General features: G+C 53.7%; 3 protein-coding genes across 7 annotated transcripts in view; 2 read left to right on the forward strand and 1 right to left on the reverse strand.

Annotated features, from left to right (window-relative positions):
- LOC133262324 (peroxidasin homolog) overlaps positions 1 to 6994 on the forward strand; it is a 41409-nt gene extending 34415 nt beyond the window's left edge. The window contains exons 17-23 of one of the 5 annotated variants that reach the window (XM_061441372.1): positions 97 to 1600; positions 2060 to 2194; positions 2828 to 3036; positions 3839 to 3953; positions 4283 to 4376; positions 4739 to 4856; positions 6453 to 6994. In XM_061441372.1, coding sequence (XP_061297356.1) covers positions 97 to 1600; positions 2060 to 2194; positions 2828 to 3036; positions 3839 to 3953; positions 4283 to 4376; positions 4739 to 4834 — 2153 coding nt within the window. In that variant the 3' untranslated portion in view covers positions 4835 to 4856; positions 6453 to 6994. Of the gene's footprint in view, positions 1 to 96; positions 1601 to 2059; positions 2195 to 2827; positions 3037 to 3818; positions 4053 to 4090; positions 4224 to 4282; positions 4377 to 4738; positions 4859 to 6181; positions 6385 to 6452 lie in introns of those variants that run through there. The other 4 variants (XM_061441370.1, XM_061441371.1, XR_009741276.1 and 1 more) reach the window with 4 other exon arrangements.
- A 2289-nt stretch (positions 6995 to 9283) lies between these two features.
- On the forward strand, positions 9284 to 18073 carry LOC133262420 (tyrosine-protein kinase Srms-like). The gene is made up of 8 exons (XM_061441580.1): positions 9284 to 10224; positions 12470 to 12591; positions 13744 to 13910; positions 14795 to 14933; positions 15526 to 15684; positions 16640 to 16821; positions 16991 to 17147; positions 17494 to 18073. Exons 1-8 carry the CDS (start codon positions 9869 to 9871, stop codon positions 17685 to 17687), a joined length of 1476 nt encoding a protein of 491 aa, XP_061297564.1. The 5' UTR covers positions 9284 to 9868; the 3' UTR covers positions 17688 to 18073.
- A 3584-nt stretch (positions 18074 to 21657) lies between these two features.
- Positions 21658 to 24435, reverse strand: PPDPF (pancreatic progenitor cell differentiation and proliferation factor). The gene is made up of 5 exons (XM_061442104.1): positions 24293 to 24435; positions 23326 to 23408; positions 22676 to 22753; positions 22209 to 22305; positions 21658 to 22015 (listed from the first exon to the last, which is right to left on the reverse strand). Exons 2-5 carry the CDS (start codon positions 23378 to 23380, stop codon positions 21904 to 21906), a joined length of 342 nt encoding a protein of 113 aa, XP_061298088.1. The 5' UTR covers positions 23381 to 23408; positions 24293 to 24435; the 3' UTR covers positions 21658 to 21903.
- Between the last annotated feature and the right edge of the window lie 975 nt (positions 24436 to 25410).

Genomic DNA, 25410 nt, shown 5'->3' on the forward strand with positions numbered 1-25410 from the left:
GCTGTGTGTTTTGCACGGAGCTCTTAAATGGGATGAGAGGAGCCTGATGGCTACAGCACCCACCATCTGACCTGGTGCTCTCCTTTCCCTTCACAGGCTATCGGTACAATGACTTGGTGTCCCCTCACTACCTGAACATGATTGCCAACCTGTCGGGCTGCTCTGCCCACCGCCGCACACCGAACTGCTCGGATATCTGCTTCCACAAGAAGTACAGGACCCATGATGGCTCTTGCAACAACCTCCAGCACCCAATGTGGGGTGCATCCCTCACAGCCTTCCAAAGGCTCCTCAAACCCGCCTATCAGAATGGATTTAACCTCCCCCGGGGTTTTTCCTTGGCAGAAGATGCCAGGGACCTTCCCCTTCCTCTACCTCGCCTTGTCTCCACCACCATGATCGGGACTGAGACCATCACCCCCGATGACCAGTTCACACACATGCTCATGCAGTGGGGCCAGTTTCTGGACCATGACATGGATCAGACGGTGGCAGCCATTAGCATGTCCCGCTTCTCAGATGGAGCACCCTGCAGCGAGGTGTGCACCAATGACCCACCTTGCTTCTCCGTCATGGTCCCCGCCAACGACCCCCGTGTGAGGAATGGGCGCTGCATGTTCTTTGTCCGCTCGAGCCCTGTATGTGGCAGTGGGATGACCTCCCTACTGATGAACTCTGTCTATGCCAGGGAGCAGATCAACCACTTGACATCTTACATTGATGCTTCCAATGTTTACGGCAGCACAGAGCAGGAATCGCAGGAGCTGCGGGATCTGAGCAACCAAAAGGGGCTGCTGAAGCAAGGCCAAGTTGTGCCCAGCTCGGGGAAGCATCTCCTTCCCTTTGCTGTGGGGCCACCCACTGAATGCATGAGAGATGAGAACGAGAGCCCCGTGCCATGCTTCCTGGCAGGAGACCACCGTGCCAATGAGCAGCTGGGTCTCACGGCCATGCACACCCTGTGGTTCAGGGAGCACAACCGCATTGCCAAGGAGCTGTCGGCCCTCAATCCCCACTGGGATGGGGACCTCCTGTATCACGAGGCACGGAAGATTGTGGGTGCCCAGATGCAGCATATCACCTACGCCCAGTGGCTCCCCAAGGTCCTTGGGGAAGCTGGGATGAAGATGCTGGGTGAGTACAAAGGCTACGACCCCAGTGTCAATGCAGGGATTCTCAACGCCTTTGCCACTGCTGCCTTCCGCTTCGGGCACACCTTGATCAACCCCATCCTGTACCGGCTGAACGAAAGCTTCCAGCCCATCCGCCAAGGCCACATCCCCCTGCACAAGGCCTTCTTCTCCCCTTTCAGGATCACGCAGGAGGGTGGGATTGACCCGCTCCTCCGCGGGCTCTTTGGGGTTCCTGGGAAGATGCGGGTACCCTCTGAGCTCCTCAACATGGAGCTGACGGAGAAACTCTTCTCTATGGCACACTCCGTCTCATTGGACTTGGCTGCTATCAACATCCAGAGAGGGCGAGACCATGGTATCCCACCTTACAATGACTTCAGGGTCTTCTGCAACCTCTCATCTGCACAGGAGTTTGAGGACCTCAGGAATGAGATAAAGAACCTGGAGATCAGAGAAAAGCTCAGGAGGTACTGTACTGGGCTTGGAAGCATCAGAATCCCTGGAGATCAGGCAGTGAAAAGTTTCTGCCCCTGCCAGGACACTCATCAAATAACCTCCCCAGATATTGCTACCCACAGATGCTGAGATAGGGTAATAGTCGTGGTTTAAGAACAGGCTAAGACAAATGAGGTCTCTCCAAATGATCAGTCTGGTTCTGAGGGGAATGTCATCAGGAGCTGCTGAGGTGTAGTTTGGGAGCAGATTGAGCCTTGGAGCTATTTTCCAAAGAGACTAAACTGCATCCTATCTGCACTGGCTGCCTCTTTCCAAAGCAGGCCTTTATCCCATTGTCTTTTAGATAAGACCTTATAAATATTGTTTAGATAAGTTCCTTGCATAGAAGTTCCTGTGATGGGATCAGTTTTCTATTATCTCCACTCCTTGATAGCCTTTTAACTTTTCATTTAATACCTGTTATCCTGCAGTTTATATGGAACTACCAAAAACATCGACCTGTTTCCAGCACTGATGGTGGAGGATCTTGTCCCTGGTACCAGAGTTGGACCAACGCTCATGTGCCTGTTAACAACGCAGTTCAGAAGGCTGAGGGATGGAGACAGGTATCGTCATTGGGGTCATCCCAAAGTCTTTGGTATTCCCTTTGGGGGGATTTTCTCCTTACTGGGGGGATCAGAACATGTAATTTTGTATTATCTCTTGTCTGATGGTACGAGGAACATTCATCTCTCCAGTGCATTTCCAAAGGGACCCTGATGTCATGATTCCCATTTCACCACAGGACACTGGGCACCATTGAGGATGTGCCAAATGTCTCCTGAAAATGCCAGAAAATGTCCTCAGGAGCCTCCTCCTAATTCCTATTTGCTGCTTGTGTGAATGAGACATGGCTTTGCCTGGATGAATGAGACACTTTTTGCCTGGTGATGCCCTTAGGGCAGGAGCATTGTTCACACAGGGCCCAACCTGCTACAGCAGAGCTGAGCTGTCTGAGCCTTGGGATTCCCCTGCTAGGGGCTGTACCTGCAGGCCATGGCACCCTATAGCTCCAGCCAGCAGCTCATGGGGGTTCCTGGGTTCAGGAAAGGGCAGTCTGGGTTTTCAGCCACCAAAAGCTCCATTTTGAGGTGTGTGGTGCTGCCAACAGATGTAGGGGAACTCTCCTCCCTCTCCCAGCCTCACTCCCCATCCTGTTCTCCTGTTCTGAGTCATGCTGTGATTGCAACCTGCTGCAGGTTCTGGTATGAGAATCCTGGAGTCTTCACGCCAGCGCAGCTGACTCAGATCAGACAGACATCCCTTGCTCGTGTCATCTGTGACAACAGCGACCACATCCAACAGCTCCAGAGGGATGTCTTCCGGGTGGCATCGTACCTGCAGGGCATGGTCAGCTGTGAAGAGATTCCTGCGGTGGACCTCCGCTTGTGGCAGGACTGTTGTGAGGGTGAGGAAGGAGGCTGCTCTAGCACTGAGTGATGTGGGGATGGCCCTGGGTGGCATTTGTCACCTGCCATTGGGAGCTGGTTTCATGCTACACCATGAGAGCTGTGTGTCAGGAAATGGATGAAAAGAGCACAATAGACTAGAAGAGAGCACAATAGACTAGAAGAGAGCACAATAGAATAAAAGAGTCCAGAACAGACTAGAAAAGAGCGCAATAGAAAGGTCCAGAACAGACTAGGAGGATCTAGAACAGACTAGACGGGAGCACAGTATAATAGGCTAGAATATTTCAGTTGGAAGGAACCTATTGTAATAATCCAGTCCAGCTGCCTGACCAGTTCAGGGCTGACCAAAAGTTAAAGCAAATGAAGGGCTTTGTCCAAGTGCCTCTTACATGCAGAAAGGGCATCGACCAGGAAGCCTGTTAGCTTCATTGAATCTGGTTGAAGGTCCACCTAGCTCATGCCTAAGGGAGAGACTGAAACAGGACATAGGCATGGTGATCTCCACTTTGTATTGCTTTCCAGGTTCACTTGGAGTGCGTAAAACCCTTCTGTTAATGCATAGTTTCTGCCGTGGTCGCTTTGTGTTGTCTGTCTGGGTACAGGCATGCAGTTGAGACATGGGAATCCATGCATGATGCATGCTCTGTTACACGCCTTTGTTGTCTCCTCGCCTCTGGCATGAAAGATGTGTCAAGGGTGGATGGTGAAGGAGGGCAGCTCTGCCTTGGGCTGCCTGCAATCCGTAGTGCTCTGCTTTAAACACAAGTGCTTACTGCAGGTTTTCCCTTCCTTCCCAAGACTGCCAGACACGGGGGCAATTCAGGGCTCTTTCTCAGCGCTTCCGAAGCAAGAGGTCTCCTGGCTTCAGCTACCCAGAGGAGAACCCTGCCAAGCAGAAGCCTGCCTTGCCCAGGTACAGTGTCACCGCTCCTCTTACCTCCGTTTTATGAAGCATAAGAATGGCTTTAATAACTCAGTCCCTTTGGACCTTTGAAATCATCATTCTGCAGAGGTCGGGGATCAGAGGTGCTGCAGTCGATAGATGCTGAGCTCAAAGTCCTCCTACACTTAGTGCAGAGCCCAACTCTGCTGTTGAAATACCTGGGCTGAGTGGCTGTTTGGTTGGCGTCCCTTGGCAGTTGGGCCCTTCAGTTGCTGCTTACTTGGAGAAGGCAGCATGATTCTGTCCTCCAGGAAGCTGATGTTAGCATAATCCCTTTCACTTTTTATCCCTGACCCCAGAAATGAAGCATCTTCTCCAGGCCCTTCCTCCAGAGGGAATCTCGAGTCCCTTGTGGCTGAACTGGAGAAGACAGTCGCCTCCCTACGGAAACAGGTAAAACTTTGATCCCCAATATCTGTCTTCAATGGAGTCACCCCAGGAGCAGGGTTTATCTTTATGCTGTGGGCAGCCTCTGTGACTTCTATGTCCTCCAAAGAGCAGCCATGCAATCAAAGGGAACTGATGGCAAGTAGAGAAGAGGTAGAGTAGGGAGAGAAGAGATGAAGCTGAGCTCTACAAGCTCTACACCCATAGAGTAAAATGTTTAAGCCTTAGAGAGCCATAGAGAGGCAAGTTTAAGCCTCAATGAGGGTAGCTTGAGCCAGTGCTTTCTCCTTGTGTATGGGGCAGGTTAAAGATTATCTATGCAATCTGGAATACTCCTCTTAGAGCTGCTTCTTCCTCATTCCCATCAGGTGAACGCACTGGAGAGCCAGCTGAGGTGGCACCATGGGAACACCAGCACACATGGATGGGGGAAGAAGACTGGAGATAAATGGAGAAGAAGATGACCATGTTGCCTGTTTGTATGAGGTCAGTGTGTTTGTTGTGGGCTGGGGTCAATGTGGTGCCGCTGAGAGTGCAGTGGGGCACCTCCGTAACCTTCACATGAGGAAGAGACTGTTGCAGGAGGGAATGGAGCAACCTGGTGATGAATGGGACAAGATGTAATAGGCTCAAATGCATCAGGTTAGGCACTCATTTTTACCAGTAATGATTAGTGACTCACTGGAATGGGCTGTCTGGGGACGTGGTGGCGTTATCCATTCCTGGAAGTCTTTCAAGAACTGGTTTGGCAAAGATGGGGAAAGACATAAGTATAGGATGGACCAGGTGGACTGGGCGAGGTCTCTCAGGCCTGTTCTCCTGGGACTCTGGGTTGGTTTCCTCTAACAACACTTAATATCCCAAACCCCAAATCCAGCAGCCTCCAAAGGACCTTTGTGGGGAGGGAGATATCAGGGAGCTCAGTGATGGAGTTGATGGACTGGTTCCTCCTCAGGGTAATAAGGACATCTGGGCAGATGGAGCAATCCATCATTTGCTTACATGCTGGCAGATTTCCCCCTCAACATCTGAGTCATTGTGCACCTCTCTTGTGAAGGCACCACTTGTTGGCTCAGCTTGAGCCAAGGGAGCAAGGCTGTTTAAAGTCACTGTCAGCACCCTGCCAGCCTTGGGGCTCCTGCTGCTGCTCAGCAGTGCCATGGCACTACCAGATCTCTGGCCCTCGGTGTTTAGGGGCACACAGAGCACAGACTGAGCTCCCTTAGCCCGCTTCCCATGGAGATGCAGCCTTGAAAGAGAGGATGAACAACTCGCTGGCACCTGCCAGTCTGGAGGAGGTGTGTGATGGATTTCATGTGTTGAAATGATTACTCCAGGGATGGGAACAGAGGAGAAGTGTTGTTCTGCCAGGCAGTCTGTCCTAGAGGGAGCATCCTCTGAAAGTTAGATTACAGGATAGGGCAAGCAAAGGCTGGTGTGTGCTGATAATCTCAACAGAAGGCAGGATGGGAAGCCTGTGGGCTGGCCACAGTGATTTCCAGCCTAATTTGGTCTGTTGTTGGTCCTTATAGATTTTCCAGTCAAATAGCAATTCCCCTTCAGAAACGCAACATAAATTGCAGTGTAACACATGAGTTGGCTTTTTCTTGCCATCATCTCAGGTCCATGAAGAGCACTCTAGGGTTTACAGGGTCTCTGAAAAGCATCTCTGTGGGTTTAAAGGGCTGTGGTTATGGTTGCTTTCATGCTGTGGTCACACACGCCCCAGACCTGCCAGGCACTGTACAAAGAGCTCACTCTGACTCTTGCTGCCTCACATAGAGATTATCTGCTTGGTTGTGCCATTTCAGGTGCCCTGTGACCTGCACTCTTGCTCTCCACCACCCGGTCCAACACACTCCTACAGGGCTCAGAAACAGCAGCGTGAGACCCCACGATGCTCTGCCTCCTCTCACACCTCCTGTACCACTGCCTGTCCCAGGACAGCCATACTCCTGCCTGTATTGAACCCTCTGCACTGACTGCCTAGAAGCCCCTCACTCCTTGGACCTTGTACTCCAACTGCCCTTTGGATGAGCTCTGCCCTATTTGGGGGCGATTTGATGCCACTTCCTTCTACAGTTCCCAGGAAATGGAGAACAACCGGAGCTGCTTTAGCGCTGTTCTGCTCTCCTCATCCCACGCAATGCTGTCGTCATCCACCGCTCCTTGCCTGAAGTGTCCCACGGGCACCCAACTGAAACAATTCATTAAGAAGCAAAACCTTTCTCTGTGGTGCCAGGAAGCGTCTGGAGAAGCCTAGAGAAAACAAATAGAATTAAATGAAGATGAAAGCCAAAGCAAACCCGCAGCCATCTCCTCAAGCCAATGGAAAGAGCAAGAGGAACCTCAGGGCCGTGGCAAGCACCGCTTGGGCAGTCCCTGTCAGCAGCAGTGAGGTGAACCCAAGGTCTGGGAAGTCTCCTGGGTGTTTGAGTGCTCCAGGATGGGATGGAAGAACCAGCAGACCATGGACACCCACTATAAGCCATGGCACATCACCAGCCACTGGGTGATGAGTGACACATCCTCGGTTATATGACCCTGCAAGTGACCTGCCATTAAATGCCCAAAAGCATTCTCCTGGGCATGAGCCACATTCTCCAACTTTCTGCCCCATTCGGGATTTATGTTGTATTTATGGGGTTCCCCCCCCCCCCAAAAAAAAAAAGTCTCTTTGCTGGAAGATGTATTTTGAGTGTAAATGTAACAGGACCTGGAGCAGAACCTCCAATAATTCCATGTAATGGGCACTCTCCTTAGTGGAGGAGAGCTGCTGGTTTCTGTCAGTGCAGGGGAACACGATGTGCAGTGCGTGACACACAGATGAATGCAAAGTGCTGTTTGTGTTTAGCACTCCCAGGAGCTCTGCAACTAAGCCAGGACTATGTCACCAGCTCCTCTGAACAGGTCCTCTGGTTCTCTGTTGCTCTTTGAAGGTGCTTTTTAGTGGTGCTAGAACTAAAGTCCCTGTGTAACCACCAGAGCCCCACATCTGTGGGCAGGGTGGGTTTAACACATCCTTATAAGCTGGTTACAGGGGCTAAAGGGAAAATACTTGATCCATGAGATATCTGTGCCACCCTTATCCTTCTCACTTTTGCATCCTCCTACCTACCTTCCCACACTGCAAGGACCAGAAACTGTTATGAACATGCTTTTTCTTTTCTTCTGTTTTATTTTTAGGTGTTTTATAGTACCAAAGGGCTACAAAGCAGCAGGGATGCTCCTGGAACTGAATAGGAAATAAAAAGGAATAGAAAATAAAGAAGGTTGTGATTTATCAGCTATTTCCTGGTGTGGGGCTCTCAGCTCTGTGTGTTCTATGCAAGACGTAGGCTTGCAGTGATGAGCGTGTGTTCTGCATGTCTGGGAAGTTCAGCTCAGAGGCAGTATTTAGTCCTCAGGGATGTTTGTCATTTTGAAGTACTCTTTCATTTAGGTGCAAATCAAGACCTGAAGCTTTGCGTGTTCTAAATCAGCTGCACTTGTCTATCGCTTGTGCCACTAGAGAACCTGGCAAAGGTCAGTAAAGGTAAATCAGGCTCCAATCTCCTCCTGCAAACCAGAAGTTTACCAAGTCCTCATTCAAAGCAGTAAGGCGTAAATGTTCGGTGCTTGATCTGATCAGATAATCTCTAAACGCAAACCAAGCAGCCCTGCTTGGTTTGCCTCCTGATGGAGCATGACGTGAAGAGCAGACCTGTTGGAAGCGCTGCACAAGGACAGCAGTTGGGATGTCCCTTCCCCATCTATGAAGATGGGCTGAGAAAGCTGGGGCTGTTCAGCTTGGAGAAGGGAAGGCTGCATGGAGACCTCAGAGCAGCTTCCAGTATCTGAAGGGGGCCTATACGGTTCAAACTGAAACAGGGGAAGTTTAGACTGGATCTAAGGAGGAAATTCTTTCCTGTGAGGGTGCTGAGGCACTGGAATGGGTTGCCCAGGGAGGTTGTGAATGCTCCATCCCTGGCAGTGTTCAAGGCCAGGTTGGACAGAGCCTTGGGTGAGATGGTTTAGTGTGAGGGGTTGGAAGGGGTTGGAACTGGATGATCTTAAGGTCCTTTCCAACCCTAACTATTCTATGATCCTATGTGTTGTAAAACCCTTCTGTGCTCCATCCTCTGTTCCCCTCCCCATGCTGAAGTAGGAAAAACACCCAGAGAAATTGCAGGATGTTCCCCCCCAGGTGGGGGAAGACCTGGGTGGAATTATCCTATGGATAATCCAGGTGTGATTTGGTAAGTAAGGAGGTGTTTCATTGAAGATTCCCTTTCTCCCTAGCTCCCATCTGTGCAGCAATGTGTGGGGCATGTCCATGGAGCGCTGTGTGCTCCTGCCCTCTGCCTGAAAGAGCTGATCCCAAACTCCCTATTGAAATCCAGCTTTTGCAGGTTGTTTGGGCATCGTGGGGCACATCGAGCTGCTGACCCAGGGATGGGTCCAGGTTTGCTCTTCAATCTGCAGCTTAGATCTTTACCATTGATTTTCCATTACCTTCCTTTTTAAGCAGCCTCGTTGAAAACCCAACTGCACACCCAAAATGAGGCACCCAGACCAGTTATAACCAGAGGAGGATGGAAACAACGGGCTCAAGGCCAGGAGCGGGGTTGCCAGGCACAGAACTCCCTCTAATTAGATAGAACAGTTAAATGACAAAACCCAGGTGGGGCTGGGGGGGCTGGAGCTGGGATTGCTCACCAGAGCAGCATCTTCAGGTGACTTAAAGTACATGTGTGAGGTGGAAATCTCCATCCTTTGATTGATCAAAGGGCCTCCTAATGCTGAGAGGGGCACATCTTTGCTGGAGGCTGAGCAAGCGCCAGATGCTGTTGGATCTGGGAAGTGGGTTCTTGCGAGGGTAACACTGCAGGGTAAGTGTTCAAGCAGGGTAACACTGCAGACCAAAAAGGAAAAGGATTCTGTTACAAGCCCCACACGATCCACCCAACAACGATCCAAACCACCTCTTTTCTAAGGTTATTCCCTCACTTCCGTTTGAACTCTCGCACACTTGGGGATGCAGTTATTTTCCTATGGAAAATAAAACCAACCCAAACCCTCCCACACAAGTGAGATCAAGACTATTAACTTGTCACAAGAGCTGCTTGAAGAGCAGAGAGCTGTGTTTACCAGCACTGCGGTAACAAGCAGGAGAGCTTCACAGCAGTGATTAAAGAGCAAGCAAAAGCCTTCTTGCTCCCTCTTGGAGAGCAGCGAGTGTGGCTCCAGCTGTGCCCGGCTCCCAGATGTGCCCGTGGGTCTGAGCGTGGGCCTCCCGCCTGCAGACTCGTCCCACGGCCAGACTCGTCCCACCAGAACAACCAGTTTCACTTTCAGGAATAGGAAGTTCTTTGGGAAGTGCCGGCAAGCGCCCAGACACGCGCCAGGGACGGCGGCAATGAGCTGCCCGGCCGGCAGCATGAGCCTGGGATCACCCCTTCCAATGGCCTCGGGAAGCTCGGTGGCGTAGACCACCGCATCCACCGCCTCCTCCAGGGATGGAGCAGTTTGTCCGGAAGCGTTTGACCTTCCTGACGTCCTTCTGGAACAAGCTCCGTCCCCGCTCCGTGTCGGAGAGCTGCTCACTGGGGTATCTCGGTTCTGATTCCGTTTCACTGCACTCGGAGGCAAATTCCATTCCCTTCATCCCCAAGTCCTCTCTTTTCATCGCTTTATACGCTTTCACAGCCCGGAGTGAGGAGGAACTGAGTGTAAGCGCAGGGGACAAACTGCGTGTCCTCAGAGAAGAAGGAGAGTATGTGTTTGCCCGGCGGCTGCTGGGGGAGCCGGCCATGGGCTACGTCCCCACTGCCTACGTGGCCAACCTCAGCCAGGGCACCTCTGCTCATCGACCGTAAGTATCCGATGCTCTGGAACTGCACGGGGATGGAGGCTGGACCATGGTAGCGTGTTCCTGCCCAGGGAATGTTGTGCTCACCCTCTGGGACAGGAGGAGCATGAGCTCCTTGTCCCTGGCTCTTGCCATCAGTGGTGGTGGGGCTGTGTGGGAATCTGCTCCTGCAGCTCATAGCAGTGGGGTGGAGGCATTCAGCACAACAAGCAAGGGTTGGGGGTGCACCAAGGGGCAGAGATGCTGATACTCATCCCTGGGTGTATCACCCTACCATAGGATGGGGTAGCTCTGTGCTGGGATGCAGTGTGATGCTGTGTACGGGTGCAGCTGCAGTGCTGAATACATGGGCCCCTGCTTGCCATGACTCCCTTTTGCTGTGTGTTAAAGGGGGAGAAGCCCTGCCAGCTCTCAAGGGCCTAGGAGTGCAGGGAGAAGCAGTTTGGGTTGGGACCTGCTGGGAAGCTCTGTAGGACCGAGCCATGGTGGTGCTGCTGCCCGGCTCCAGCTTATCCAGGGCCGGGGGTTCCCCTGTTGGTGCCTCCCATGGGACACGGAGCTCGGGTTGACGTGTCAGCCCGCCCTCCGCTGGGGAAAGCCCAGGTTCGTGGTTGCATAAGGCAGCCTGGTCCTGACACGCTAGAGAAAGCGCCCCAAGATACGGCTGCTCCCTGTGCTCCAGGCCCTGAGTCATGCAAGGGATGGGATGGGGCGGGTGTAATCACCCTGCAGAGCCATCCCGGTGCTCGCCCTGTGCTTCCCGGGAGCAGGGGTGAAGGAAAGGAATAGGAGGAGCCTGGAAAAGGGCCCTGATGTGCAGGGGCAGTAACTGCAGCCAGTGGGATGGGAGAGACCCTCCCTCCCTCCCTCCCTCCTTCCCTCCTCTCCCTGCATGTGCTTTGGGAAAAGGCAGATCAGGTCTGGTTTGGACTACGCTGGGATCGCAATAGCGAGGATCATGGAGTTAGCTCGCTGCTTTCATCCCATTGCACAGAGCAATTGGGCAGGCTATCGCTGAGTGTGTGTGCCTATGCGTGCACACGTACGTGTGCATAACCCAGCCCCATCCCGAGGACAGGTCAAGGGCAATGCCGTGGTGCAGGGCAGCAAACGTTCGGCTCCGCAGCCGGAGGGAGCCGGGAGCACACAGACTGCGCGGAGCCGCAGGTCGGAGCTGGGTGCTAATTTGTTCGGCTGCTCTAACCCCGTCACCGTGTAATTTCCTGCTCGGCTTCTCAGACGCTGGTGATCCCAGGGAGTGATGAAACCTCCAGCTGCTCGTGTCCTGGCTGGGCTTAGGCTGGATGAAGGGACAGGCCAAGGGGAATGGCTTGAACCTGCCAGAGGGGAGACTGAGCTGAGCTCTGAGGCAGAAGCTCTTCCCTGTGAGGGTGCTGAGGCGCTGGCACAGGGTGCCCAGAGAAGCTGTGGCTGCCCCATCCCTGGCAGTGCTCAAGGCCAGGTTGGACACAGGGGCTTGGAGCAAGCTGCTCCAGTGGAAGGGGTCCCTGCCCGTGGCAGGGGTTGGGGCTGGAGGAGCTTTAAGGTCCCTTCCAACCCAAACCAGGCTGGGAATTCTGTAAAGCAGCCTCTTCCCAGTGTTCCTATGAATCCTGCTGAGTCAGGACCCATCCTGCCTTTTCATGCTGGAGATTCAGTGACAAATCTCAGAGCTGATGAGGCACAGGAGAGGGTCTTGGCTGGGTCCTCTCTCCTGGCTTGGTGCTGCTGAGGTCCCCACCAGCACTGCCACATCTGGAGCAGCAAAGGGCAGCTCCCAGTGATGTTTTCATTGCTCCTGGGCTCTGAGAGCTGGTTGTGTCCAGGAGCTGCAGGTCGAGAAGGACACAGCATAGCTGTTGCTCTTGTGGCACGACACAAGTGGGTGCAACCCCACTGGAGCATCCTCTATGCAGCAGTTGGTGGTCGGTGTTTCCATTACGGGCAGGCTGTCAGCCCAGGTTTTGGGATGTCAGCACTGGTTTTGGGGTGCAGCTGAGACCTGGCCAGCTCCATACAGTGGTGAGCAGACCCAGCTGGAGGAAATCAATTGCAGGTAACAAGCTGCAATAAAATGCCACAAGGACCTACTAAACCCATTCCAACCAAGCAGGCATGAGCAAATGGTGGTAGGGAGCTGCTCCCTCCCATCCCTGGTTCAGAAGATGCTGGAGCCCTTAATGTGGATGCAGCCCTGTCCATGCACTATCTCTTTGCCCCACACTAAGCCCTCTACTCTTGCCCTTAGCTGGTACTTCAGCAAGATCAGCCGAAACGAAGCGGAGCAGCTCCTCCTTTCACCTCCCAACCAGCACGGCTCCTTCCTCGTCCGGGACAGCGAGAGCAGCAAGGGCGAATACTCTCTCTCAGGTAATTTTATGACAATTATCCAGAACGAATTAGCACAAGGAAAAAGGAAGCAGCTGTTCCTTAGGGCAGCTCCTGGCTTGGTCAGCGCGGGGTGAAAAACACGGAAATATGCTCAAAGCACTTTACAGCATCTTGTTAAAGCGACCTGACAGCTTGTTAAAAGCGTGGGGAAAGCTAAGGGATGCAGGTATGGGTTGCTGAATTACTGCGGCCGAGGAAAGTCCATTGCTCCCGTCCAGGGCAGGAAAGCCATAAACAAATCACAGCGGCTTAGCGATGGTTTCGTGGCACCAACTCCCAGGATTTCATTCCAGCGGCTTTTGTCAGCTGAGAGTTGTCTGAAAATATGCTGTGACTGCAGAATGCCAGGGCTGGGCTGCTCCCACACACACGTCTGAACTCAGGGGGCTCAGACCAGGCAGCGCTGTTGCAGTCTGGTTTGATCCATGTCCGTGTTCACAGAGAACCCCACATCCATGCATCAGTCCCCAGGGCAGTGGAGGTCCACCCCAACCAGCAATACAGGGTCTGTCTACTAGGGATTAGCTCCATTAGTAAAGCATCATCTCTCACAGCATCTTTCTCATAGCAGCCTTCCAGTATCTGAAGGGGGCCTATAGGATGCTGGGGAGGGACTCATCATTAGGGACTGTAGTGACAGGACAAGGGGTAACGGGTTCAAACTGAAACAGGGGAAGTTTAGATTGGATCTAAGGAGGAAATTCTTTCCTGTGAGGGTGCTGAGGCACTGGAATGGGTTGCCCAGGGAGGTTGTGAATGCTCCATCCCTGGCAGTGCGCAAGACCAGGTTGGACAGAGCCTTGGGTGCCATAGTTTAGTGTGAGGTGTCCCTGGCCATGGCAGGGGGTTGGAACTGGATGATCTTAAGTTCCTTTCCAACCTGAACTGTTCTATGATTCTTTGGGACAAACAAGCCCTGCTCGCCTATGGACAGGAGTCTCCTGAGCCAGGAGTTGGGAGCAAACGGGATGGTGTGGAGTGGGATGTAACACACCAAGGGTAAGTTGTGTTGCTTTAGAGTGAATTAATAGAGTAGGTGCCTGGAAAGGAGAGGGGTGAGGGTCAGCAGGGAGCTGGGAATGGACTGGAGATGGCACGAGGTGATTTTCCCCTTCCTGGGCTTCCCCGCAGTGCGCAACCACACGAAGGTCAGCCACTTCCGAATCTGCAAGAGCCCGGGGGGCAGCCTTTACATCCAGAAGGGACATCCCTTCCCGGACATGGAGGAGCTCCTCGCCTTCTACACGGAGCACTGGAAGGTCATCCAGAGCCCCTTGCTGCAGCCCTGCAGCCCCGCGGTGCGTACGACAACAAGGGCCCCAGGATGGAAATAGGGGAAGTTAGGGAAAAATAGATATAATCAGCCTATCCGTTTGGGATTTGAGCTTTATGAAGCCACATTTAAACTATACCCTTAGTATAGCTGCCAGCTTCACCTTTTGTTAGCCATGTTAAATCCGGGCATGGCATTTATATGTGTTTCTGACCAGCCAAAAGGCAACGCCTTCTCCATCTCAAAGACTAGAAACCACGTCATTACAAATCGCTTTAATACTGAATCTGGACATACCCGCACTTCCAATTCTTTTTCCTAGACTATAATAAGACCACATTGCTTTTATATAGCTTTCATGTCAATTAGCATGGCACTCATAAGTCCGATGAGAGTATTAATCCCAAATTGCTGACTTGTTTCCTGATTAGAACTCCATCCACCGATTATTACTCTGAAATAACAGTTAAACATGTGAATAATGCAAGAGGGAAATGGAAAGGTATAAGATAAAAGAAATGCTTAATGAGCTGGAGTCTAAATCAGCCATAATGTGCAGTAATATTCATTTACTCATTATTATTTATTGGTGGAAATGGAGAAAAGCCATATTTGAGGTCTAATGAGGGGTGAATTATGACTTGAATTGCTGATGTTTCATTAGGCTCTGAAGATCTCCCCCCTTGCAGACTTTGGCTGAGAGCAGAGCTAATGCAGAGGGTGCCCCACATCCTTTGTGCCCCCAATGAACATTTAAGAGAGGGAAAAGCAGTCCCAGTGCAGTGCAGGTGGTGGAGCACCGTGTCCTGCTCGCCCCTCAATGCCACCGTGGGCACCAGAAGCTGGTGCAGGCTCCACCAGCGGGTCCTGGTGCTGGCTGGTCCGAGCACCCGATGTCCATGTTTGCAGACCCCCCCCGAGAGGGATGGCTGGGAGCGCCCACGCTGGGAGTTCACCCTGCGGAGGAAGCTGGGAGAGGGATACTTCGGAGAGGTGTGGGAAGGGCTGTGGAGGAACACGGTGCCGGTGGCCATCAAGATCATTAAAGGTAGGTGGAGGAGGAGATGTCAACAGCGACCAAACGGGGCTCTTGTTCACTGACCCATTGGTCACTCCTTTTGTTTCCCAGTCTTCTTGGTCCCCATGTCTTGTCTTACCAAGTGAACTGTGGTAGGACCTGGCACGTAGCCACTGGACCCACCTAAGCTTGGGCTACACCTTGGACACCAGCTTGGATGGAGCTTTGAGCAAGCTGCTCTAGTGGAAGGTGTCCCTGTCCGTGGCAGGGAGTTGGAGCTGGATGAGCTTTAAGGTCCCTTCCAACCCAAACCAGTCTGGGGTTCTATGACTCTGTTTATAAAATGGCTTAATCCAGTGGGTCTGTGATAAGTCATGTCAAGTCAAATGGTTTGTGCCAAGTCAAGTCCTGATGGGACAGTGATCCTGAAAATGGGATCCTGATGGGAAAACATCTCTTAGGTGTCGGATCTGAGACACAGGATGTGCAGACATCAACTTTGGAAGCAGTGGTGGGCTATAAGGAGGAAAAAGGTCCTCATACCTCCTAGTCGGACATGGTGAGCTCCTATCATCCACCTGAGAAAGCAGCTCACAACAGTGATATTGGCTTTCTCCCGCAGCTGACATGAAGGCAGAAGACTTCACTAAGGAGATCCAGAACCTGAAGCGCCTGCGGCATGAGAAGCTGATCCAGCTGCACGCTGTGTGCTCGCTGGATGAGCCCGTGTACATCATCACTGAGCTCATGCGGAAAGGCAACCTCCACACCTACCTCAACAGTGAGTACCCACACCATGGGGAGCAGGGTCTTGGGGCAGTGCTGCTGTGTGGGTGCTTTCCATGTCCCACATTAACCCTACAAACCCAAGGGTGAGCCTAAGAGTAAGCCTTGTTTCAGTCCTGTGTGGTAATGCAGAGCAATCCATGGGTGCTTGGTGGAGATGGTCTTGGGTGACTTTAACACCCAAAGACCCAGTCTGGTGTGATCCTTTTGGTGGCTGTGTGGGGTGGGTCTGTATCAGGAACCAACCCTTGGGAACCAAGCAGGTTGATAAGGACCTTCGTCCCTCCTTCTCCATCCACCCATGGCCTGCCAGCTCTCACCAGTGCACAGAGACCCCTCTGCTGTGCTTGGGCAACTCTTGCCTTTGTTATGACTGAAAAGGCCAAACCTGAGCTGGCATCCTGGTGGTGTTCATTATGCAGAGCTAGTACCAGGCCATGGTCCACTCAGGCATCAGTTTATTTTGCTTGGCCTTTCTTTTCCTGACCCAGTAATCAGTCTTGAAGGGAAACAAGACAAACCGCTTCCCACCAAGACCTGTTTTTCGACTGGTACCCTCCTCCTTCACACTGACCTTGTTTTTGGTTGGGGCTCCAGCAGCATCTGGTGCTGGAAGAGCTGGAGCTCACAGGTAGGACAAGTTGAGTGGCTTGGCTGGAGATTTGCATGGCAGAAGGTCACCTTTAGCTGTGAACAAGCCATGGACATCTGCATCGTCATTGCAGCACAGGGTGCTCTTCGGAGCTCACATCAGTCCCACTCCTTAGGAGCGCATGGCTGTGTTGAACTTCCCATGCTGGACCACCATGATGTTTAGGCACAACCTCCAGGTCGAGGTTTTACATGTTCCCCTGGGATGGTGACATGGGAGCAGGTCTCCTTCCAAACCAGGACACCCAAAATAGATGTTGCTTCATTGCTACCAGTGCTTGGTTCATCTCTGTTAACAGGTCCTGAAGGGAAGTCCCTGGGCACCTCCCACCTGCTCAACATCGCCTGCCAAGTGGCGGATGGGATGAGGTACCTGGAGGAGAAGCACATTGTCCACCGGGATCTGGCAGCCAGAAACATCCTGGTGGGAGAGGAGCTCACCTGCAAGATTGCTGATTTTGGACTTGCCCGGCTCCTCAAGGTCAGTCAGTGGGATGCTGTGCTCCCTCCTGTCACCAACAGGCCACCAAGCTGACCCATCCATGGGACATCCCGTTCCGCCACCATCCCCTGACCCAGTTCAAAGCCGCAAAAGCAGAGGCTGTGTTCATTACACCATCCCTCGTGACCCGTCTCTGGTTGCTTTTCAGGATGACATTTATTCCACCAGCAGCAGCACTAAGATCCCGGTGAAATGGACAGCCCCGGAGGCAGCCAACTACCGCACCTACTCCCTCAAATCCGATGTCTGGTCCTATGGGATTCTGCTCTATGAAGTCTTCACGTATGGACAGATTCCGTATGAAGGTAGGGTTCCAGTGCCACTCCATCCACATGCTGGGCAGCTTGCCCATGGTCCCTGAAAGCCAACATGTCATGAGCTGCTCTATTGTCCTTTCCACAAGGGATGTGGAAGCAGCTCCTAGACCATAAGCAACTTCTTGTCCTCTTTGGGGATGGCTAAGATGGATTTTCAGTGCTTGCAGGAAGGAGGCATGGGCTGGATGATCTCCCATAGCCTCTCCTCTATCAGCCTCGTGGCAGAGACCACGTCACAGCAGCGCAAGCTGACACCTTGGCCCACTGTAGTTGTACCTTCAGAGCATCCTTTGGGGACCTCCGATTCAGAGGCATCTTCTCCTTTTCCTTGCAGGGATGACAAACCAAGAAACGGTGCGGCAAATCACCAGGGGCTACCGCCTGCCCCGGCCCAGCTCCTGCCCTCCCGAGATCTACAGCATCATGCTGGAATGCTGGAGCGGCAACACGGAGGAGCGGCCCACCTTCCTGGCCCTGCGGGAGAAGCTGGGCTTCATCTACAGACGGCTGCTCAGCTCCCTCTCCTGAGGGACCCTTTCCCACCATCCTTCCTGCACAAAGCTCCTCCAGGCCAGCTCTTGCCAAGAAGCTCCTTCCTTCTGGTTTGCCCTCAAACAGGGCTCCAAGGAAAGCATGTTCCACCCCCAGAACCGTGGTCTCTCTCGGTCAGGATGCAGGGAGGTGGCCAAGGAGAAAGGCAACGAGAGGTGGAGAACCCATTGCTAGTGCTTGGCTATGTAGCAGCCTGGAAAAGCCCCGTGGTAGTGAAGGCATCACCCAGAGTTTACATGGTCATTCAGGCAGTAGGGTGGGAGGTCCCTGCTGCTCCCCGTGCCAACGTGAAGGTTTGCAGTTTGTGTTCAGTTGTGGCTCTGCTTCACGTAGTGTGTTTGGTGTGTTCATCAATAAATGTGTGTGCATCACCCGCTCTGCCCTCACCGTGCTGCTCCTCTCCCTGCCCGCAAAGCAGTGGTTTGCCACCAGTCCCACTTCTGCGAGCACAGGTAGAACCACCCTTGTGTCTCTTTGGCTCATTCTGGAGTGCATTAAACCTCTGTGTGTGTCTGAACAAGGGACAGGCCAAGGGGAATGGCTTTAACCTGCCCGAAGGGAGATGGAGATGAGCTCTTAGGCAGAAGCTCTTCCCTGTGAGGGTGCTGAGGTGCTGGCACAGGGTGCCCAGAGAAGCTGTGGCTGCCCCATCCCTGGCAGTGCTCAGGGCCAGGTTGGACACAGGGGCTTGGAGCAAGCTGCTCCAGTGGAAGGGGTCCCTGCCCATGGCAGGGGTTGGAGCTGGAGGAGCTTTAAGGGCCCTTCCAACCCCTGTGATTCTATGAACCGTTGCTTCACCATGCTTTGCTCTTTACCACTCTTACAGTACAAAGCCAAGTGATGCTCGAGTGGCAGGGAACACGATGTGCTGGGGGTGAAAGGCAGCCTGGCACAGCTTGGATGCTGATTTCCTACTAACAAGCCTATTTGGCCTGAAGACCAAAGCCATGTCCAGAAGGTGATGGGCTTGCTGCAGCCATAAACGTATTAAATTTGCAGGTCTGGCTGCCACCAGATGGAGCTAAGAATTAAGCAGGAGGCGAAGGGGGAGTGTGGGGTGATGGGGTGGTCCATGGCTGGGGACCCTCAGCAGCTGCACCAGCCCCATCAGACGTGAGATCCCAAAGCATCTCGCTCTGCTGTAGCAATACCATGATGGGTGGTGTGGAGAGGGGACATGGTGCTGCCCACAGCAGTGTTTTCCTTCCTCCTCTGCTGCATTAAAAGCTGGTGTGCTGCTTGGGTTTGCCATCCAGCACGGTCTGCTGGGCTCTGGCATTCCTCTAAGCCATAAGTTGCTTACTAAAAGTAGATGGATTTGGGGTGGGGGCCCAGATTTTCTCATCTTCTCCCAGGATCCCAGCCTGGGGAGGACACTGCAGCTTCCCCCATAACCAGAGCTGATATGGGGAAATTCATCCCACAAAGGGAGAGCCCCAATTCCTTCCAAACCCCTCTGGAATGGGCGCTGCAAATGCTGTTGGTAGAGGCATTCGCCTGCTCTGGTTTCAGGCTGGCATTTGAAATCGGTGCCAGGCTAAGGCAATGCATTTGTGCTGCACAGTTTGTTTCTATTTATAAGGGCCCACGATGGCCTTTGAAAGGGTGAGGGGGAAGCAAAATGCTGGAGGGTGGGGGGAAAAAGGCCCCAAGCAGCAAAACCAGGCAATGAAAGGGAATATTTCTTGGAGGGGGCAGTGGGGTGGCACCAGGGGCTGAAAGCGAGCGGAATGCACCGGCTGCTTTAATCCCAAATATGTGAGTTACTCAACAGGGAAAACATGGGATCTCATGGAGCAGAGAGGGGGAAGTCGGTCCCTATGGGCTGGGGCTATGGGAGGCGGGTGCTTGCCCCTCCGGCAGCAAGGCTGATGGAAAGGGGGGATGCTTAGGGAGGGGTATGGTGAATAAAGCTGGTGGCATCACAGCCAAGAGCCGGAGCAGGTCCTCCAGGAAAGAGCCAGGGATGCAGGATTAGTGCCTTTGCCCTGCTATAGCCTTCCCAGGGTGCCTGAGGACAGTTTGCCTCTGATCACAAGACCGACAAGCAAACAGAGCACTATTGACTTTACCTTTGTGTGCCCACACTTTAATCTGCAGCCCGTGAGGCTGACGGCTTGCAGGGAATACATTTGTCTCTCTAAACCCTAGTGCTGCCGCTGGGAATCGGCAGCGGATGAGAGCCAACTGCTTCCCTGGGGGATCCTAGGGCTTTGGGACATGGACAAGGTGTTTGCTGGTACAGCCAATGCCCCCTCTTGTCTTACTCAGAAAGTGGGGTTTTTTGCTTGATTTTCATGTGTTTTGTGACATTTTAAAGGCTGCCATGTGCTTCCTGCAATATAGAACCATGCATACCCCAGCACCCACCACTACCAGATCCAACCATAGATCCAACCCATGTGTCTAAGGCTGCTGGCCCTGGGGACCCCCACAGAGCCATTCCCTTTGGATGCACAGTGGGAGCAGAGGTTCCAGTGCTGCCCTGGCTGCTCCTAAGGACAGGGGGGACACAGAGGACAAGGACAGCAACCTGGAGACACAGGGCAAAGCTAACACAACACTTTTCCTTACCAGAAGCAAGGAGCGAAGCTGGATGTGACCCCGGATGCCTCTGGAGCACGGGTGTAAAGTGGAGCAGCCACGTTTCCTGCAGCTGCCTGAGCACAGCCTTGCCCTTTGCCCCTGCCCACGCAGGTACAAAGTCAAAGTCATCACTTGGAGATCGTGGAATCCCAGCCTGGTTTGGGTTGAAGGGATCTTACAGCTCCTCCAGCTCCAACCCCTGCCACGGGCAGGGACCCCTTCCACTGGAGCAGCTTGCTCCAAGCCCCTGTGTCCAACCTGGCCTTGAACACTGCCAGGGATGGGGCAGCCACAGCTTCTCTGGGCACCCTGTGCCAGCGCCTCAGCACCCTCACAGGGAAGAGCTTCTGCCTCAGAGCTCATCTCAGTCTCCCCTCTGGCAGGTTAAAGCCATTCCCCTTGGCCTGTCCCTACATCCCTTGTCCCAAGCCCCTCTCCAGCTTTCCTGCAGCCCCTTTAGGCACTGGAGCTGCTCTAAGGTCTCCCCTTGAGGAGCCTTCTCTTGTCCAGGCTGACCCAGCCCAGCTCTCTCAGGCTGTAACCCATCAGGGCTGCAGCACCAGTGCACGCAGTCACCATCCCGTGTCTCAGGCTGGGGCTGAAAGCAGACCAGAGCAGGAGATCTGGCACCTTTAAATCAGCCCCTGCCAGGATTTTGTTTGCCTCGGGCAGGAATTCGGGACCTTGCCCCCTTCCAGGCAGGAACTTGCAGGCTCTTGTTTTCCCTGTGCTTTATCAAGCAGCCCTCCCCAGCTATCAGGCTAATCACAGCAGGGTCAAACAGGCAAGCTGACTAATTCCAGGCAAAAATCAACCAAAACACCACTGAGGGCGTTGCAGGACATTGCCCTGCTGGGCTCTGGCACTGCCATCCGCACCGTGAGCTCCAGGCTCCCATCAGAGCCATGAAACGAGCCTTAGCTCTCCCCTCATTATTGAGGGCTCCTTTGGTAGCCCCAGCTCCATTGTATCAGCTGGAGATGGGTCTTGCAATCTCCTTCCTGTGTTATTCTGCACCCAAATCCTTCCCACAGCCCTGACCAGACCCAGCTCTGTCCCAGACACTCATTCCAACCCCACAAGGCATCGCAGCAGGGCTGCAATGTGCTTGAGGAGCAAAACAAGGGCAGTGCCAGCAGGAACAGGCTGTGCAGCCAAGTAAGGAGGCAATGGTGGGGGGGAGGCATCCACAGCATCACCACAGGCCAGCCGGAGCTTGCTCGCATGCCAACACACACGCACCAGCGCATCACACGGGCACCACTGACATTACCAGACCCTGCTGCTGCGGGTCCAACCCCACCAGCATCGACAGCATCACCCTGCTCTCCCACCCCGGGTGAAGAACAACCCACACCGGTTTAAAAGGCTGCTCAAGTTTATTAGTTGCCATTGTGTGAGTGCAAGGTAAGTAAAACAAGTTACCACATCTGTGTGGGAAAGGGCATCATGTTGAGGAGTAGAAAGGCTGGTGTGGGAATCCTCGGGGGGTTGTTGCGTTTTACCATCACAAAGCAGCACCTTTGCCTTGCAGAAGCCATCCTACTCTATGGGGGGAAAGGGGATGTGCCCGCCGGTGTGGGGGCAGCACCCAGCACCGACCCGCTCACGCCGAGGGTCCGGAGCTGGGCTCACTCATGTGGCGCCTCCGTCCTGCTTCTGGGGCTGGCCCCAGGCCACAAGCCACCGGTCCTGTTGTCACCCGCAGTGCTCCCAGGCTGTAGGAGAGCACAAGAGAGGGTCAGGGCAATGTGTTTTGGTGCTCTGTGTTTGTCTGTGCAGCAAAGGAATAGGTGCTCTGGGCATGAAGAAAGCACCCATTGGGTCAGGATGCACCTTAGGGATGTTCCCAGCCGCCCTGGGTTGCTGCACTGTTGCTCCCATGTTATTCCATCCTAGGAAAGCACTCACCTCTCTGGGGACTCCGACACGGTTGTCATGGCTGGGTGAGTCACCTTCCCAAAGAAGAAGCTGGCCCACCAGTGACCGGGATCAGATTTGGGCAGACCTGGGGGACAGTGCAAGGGAAAGTCCAGGTCAGGGCAGCCCCACCACCTACCCCAGTGTCACCCTGAGGCCTCTTGCTGTGAGGCTCCCAATGTAAGAAGGATGGGGAGCTGTTGGAGTGAGTCCAGAGAAGGCCATAGAGATGCTCTGAGGATGCTCCAAGGAGACCTCAGAGCAGCTCCAGTGCCTGAAGGGGCTACAAGAAACCTGGAGAGGGGCTTCGGACAAGGGCCTGTAGGGAGAGGCCAAGGGGGAATGGCTTTAACCTGATGGAGCTTTAAGGTCCCTTCAACCCAAACCATCCTGGGATTCTGCCATCCCATAGGAGAGGCTCAGTGGGGTTTGCATGGGCCTGGGACGGTGGCACTCACCTGGGGGGTGGGGGATGACCTCCCCTGAGTACTCAGAGCTGCTGCAGGAGCTGTTGCTGGATGTGGAGCTCAGGCGCCCTGTGGAGCAAGCACAGCCATCAGAGCCAGCACCGACCCTCAGCCTTGACATGAGAAGCAAAGCACGGCCTTGGTGTGGCCATTCCTGTCTCATCACCGCCTGGATCCAGCACTCCTGCAGCTTTAGTGCAAGTGCTACGAGCCTTGATCCTTGAGGTCCCTTCCAACCCGGTATTCTGTGCTTCCATGAATCCTGTTACTATTTCAGCTCAAGGGGAATACTTTAATGCCCTCTGGTTTAGGCAATCCATTAAACCAGAAAGTCTCTCCCCTGGAGAGGTACCATTGCCCAGGCTGGTTTTGCAGCTCATTCCCATACACATTTGAAGACATCACCTCCCCTCACCTACAACCTTAATGACAAGGGAAGGAGACTGCAAGCCCCATCTCCAACTGGTACGATGGGGCAGGAGCCCCCGAAGGAGGGTCCCAGTACAGGGGGGTGGCTTCTGGTGCCCCCCTTCCGCAGCAAGGAGCGCTTATGGGATGTCACCTGAAGGCTTCATCCCTGCTGGAGCCACATCACCCTGAGCCTGCCCGAGCACCCAGCCCACGCCAGCACCCATCCTTACTTCTGTAGTAGTTGTGTGTGGCCATGAGCGAGCCGCTCGACGGGATGGATGCCATGGTCCCGGATCTTGGATCTTGTGCAGATCTAAAAGCAGGGAGCAAAGGGGCAGCCGTTACTACGGAGTTTAAACGGTACCAGTATGACTTCTTGGGATGCGCACAGCAGCACTGCACTGCAGGTGTTCTGTTTCCTCGCAGAAATCCACTTCTCTTCCTTGTATCAACAGTTGGGAGTTACGAAATCTCAGGCCGGGATTGCGTAAGGAGCAAGGGAGTGTTTAGCCCGGGGCACATCGTGAGGGTTCTCATGTGAGCGATTCCAGCCCCAGCCTGTCCCCAGCAGCACCTCACCACCCCGAACTGGGGCAAACCCGCCTGTCCTGCACCACCAAGCACAACGCAGGCCTCCTCCAGCAAGGGAAAGAACATTCTCTCCCTGGCCTAGTTCCGAGGTGGGGAAGTGCTTTCCCCCTCCTGGTACAAAGCACCCTCCTGCCAAGATGCTGACCCTTCCCATGCCCCATGAGCTGGTTCATTCCTCTCCAAACAAGCTCCAAGGCTCAGCCAGCCAAAGGGAGCATCTGCCAGGAGAAGTCCTGGACCTACAGGACACGGAGCCCCATCGCCATCCGGACACACCGACATGGGCTCTGATCCGGATGCGGGGGGCACCCAGCACCCTCACCAACATCAGCTCCTCCCCGGCTCCTGCTAAGGCTTCCCCTGCTCTCATGATGCACCCACTTATTAGGTATCCTACTACAGAATCATCTCCACGCATCCGCGTCTCCATTAATACAGTGATCCTTAGTGGGGAAACTGAGGCACGGAGCCATCTCCCATAAATTTCACCCCACAACGACTCGGTACATCCTTGCAGTTGATCCCTCCCAAACTTCCCACCCCAAAATTGCTTCAGGGCGCCCCGTCCCGTCCCCCACTGAGGTTACAGTACCGATCGCAGCGTACCTGGGCTGGGGCGGCGGCGGGGTCCGGCGGGCGGGCACTAGGGCCGCGGGGGCCGCTTGGCAGCGGCGGCTGCGTCCGCTCCGCACCGCACGGCCTGAGCCGCGGCGCTGCAGGCCCCGCCCCCTGAACAATCCTTATATGGCTTCTGGCCACGCCCCCTAGGCGCGCTCCACCAATCGGGACGTGGAGGCGGGGCCGGGCGCGCTCTTTTCCCGCGGGAAACGGGATTTGCGCGGCAGCGTGTGGGTAGCGCCGAGCACCGGAGGGGAGGACGCGGTGGTACTGGGGGCGGGATGCGGGATGCGGGATGCGGGATGCGGGATGCGGGATGCGGGATGCGGGATGCGGGATGCGGGATGCGGGATGCGGGATGCGGGATGCGGGATCCCCTGTCCTGCCACGGACACCCTCCATGATACTTGGGTAAGAGCTGATTCGAGCACCTTTAAAATTAGGGTAAAAGGGAATAAATAAATAAATACCGATGTATTTGTAGGGGGTCTGGGCTGTAGCGATCTGGGAGAAAATACTTTACTTTAGAGGGGAAAAGCCTGTAGCAAGGCTACAGGATGCGGGGTTACCTCAACAAGGGCATCACCAACAGAGAAAGAGATGTCATCATCCCTCTCTATTCAGTGCTTCTCCAGCCATCCCTGGAATACTGGGTTCGGTTTTGGTCCCTGTTCCACAGAAAAGATGTGGATAGGATGGAGAGGGTCTACAGAAGGACCACAAGGGTGATGCAAGGACTGAGCAGCTGTGTGAGGAAAGGCTGAGCCTGGTTTTCCCAAGACAAAGCTTATCCTGGATGTGTTGAAGAAAGGAAAATGCATTTTAGCTGTATTGATCAGGAATCAGTAGTTTGAAAAGCCAGCAGGTGACAAGGTTTGGATAGATTTTCTTTTTGATTTTCCTCTATTTAGAGCCTCTGAGTTGTCTGTAACTCTCCTTAATTTACTGTTGAGTTTCTGGTTTCTGCCTTTTCCTTTTTGTTTTAAATCCAGTTCTCTGGGCTCCATATCACAGCTGGCACCTGGCTTTTGTTTCCTGCTGGTTGCATGTGATGTGGGAAATAACCTTTTGTGTTAATGTATTTGGCAGAAACATCTGGAAGCCTT

This window comes from Pezoporus flaviventris, unplaced genomic scaffold, assembly GCF_033815535.1.
Source record: "Pezoporus flaviventris isolate CSIRO_AGI_PZ_B2104156 unplaced genomic scaffold, CSIRO_AGI_Pfla_v1 ptg000213l, whole genome shotgun sequence".
NCBI lineage: Eukaryota > Metazoa > Chordata > Aves > Psittaciformes > Psittacidae > Pezoporus > Pezoporus flaviventris.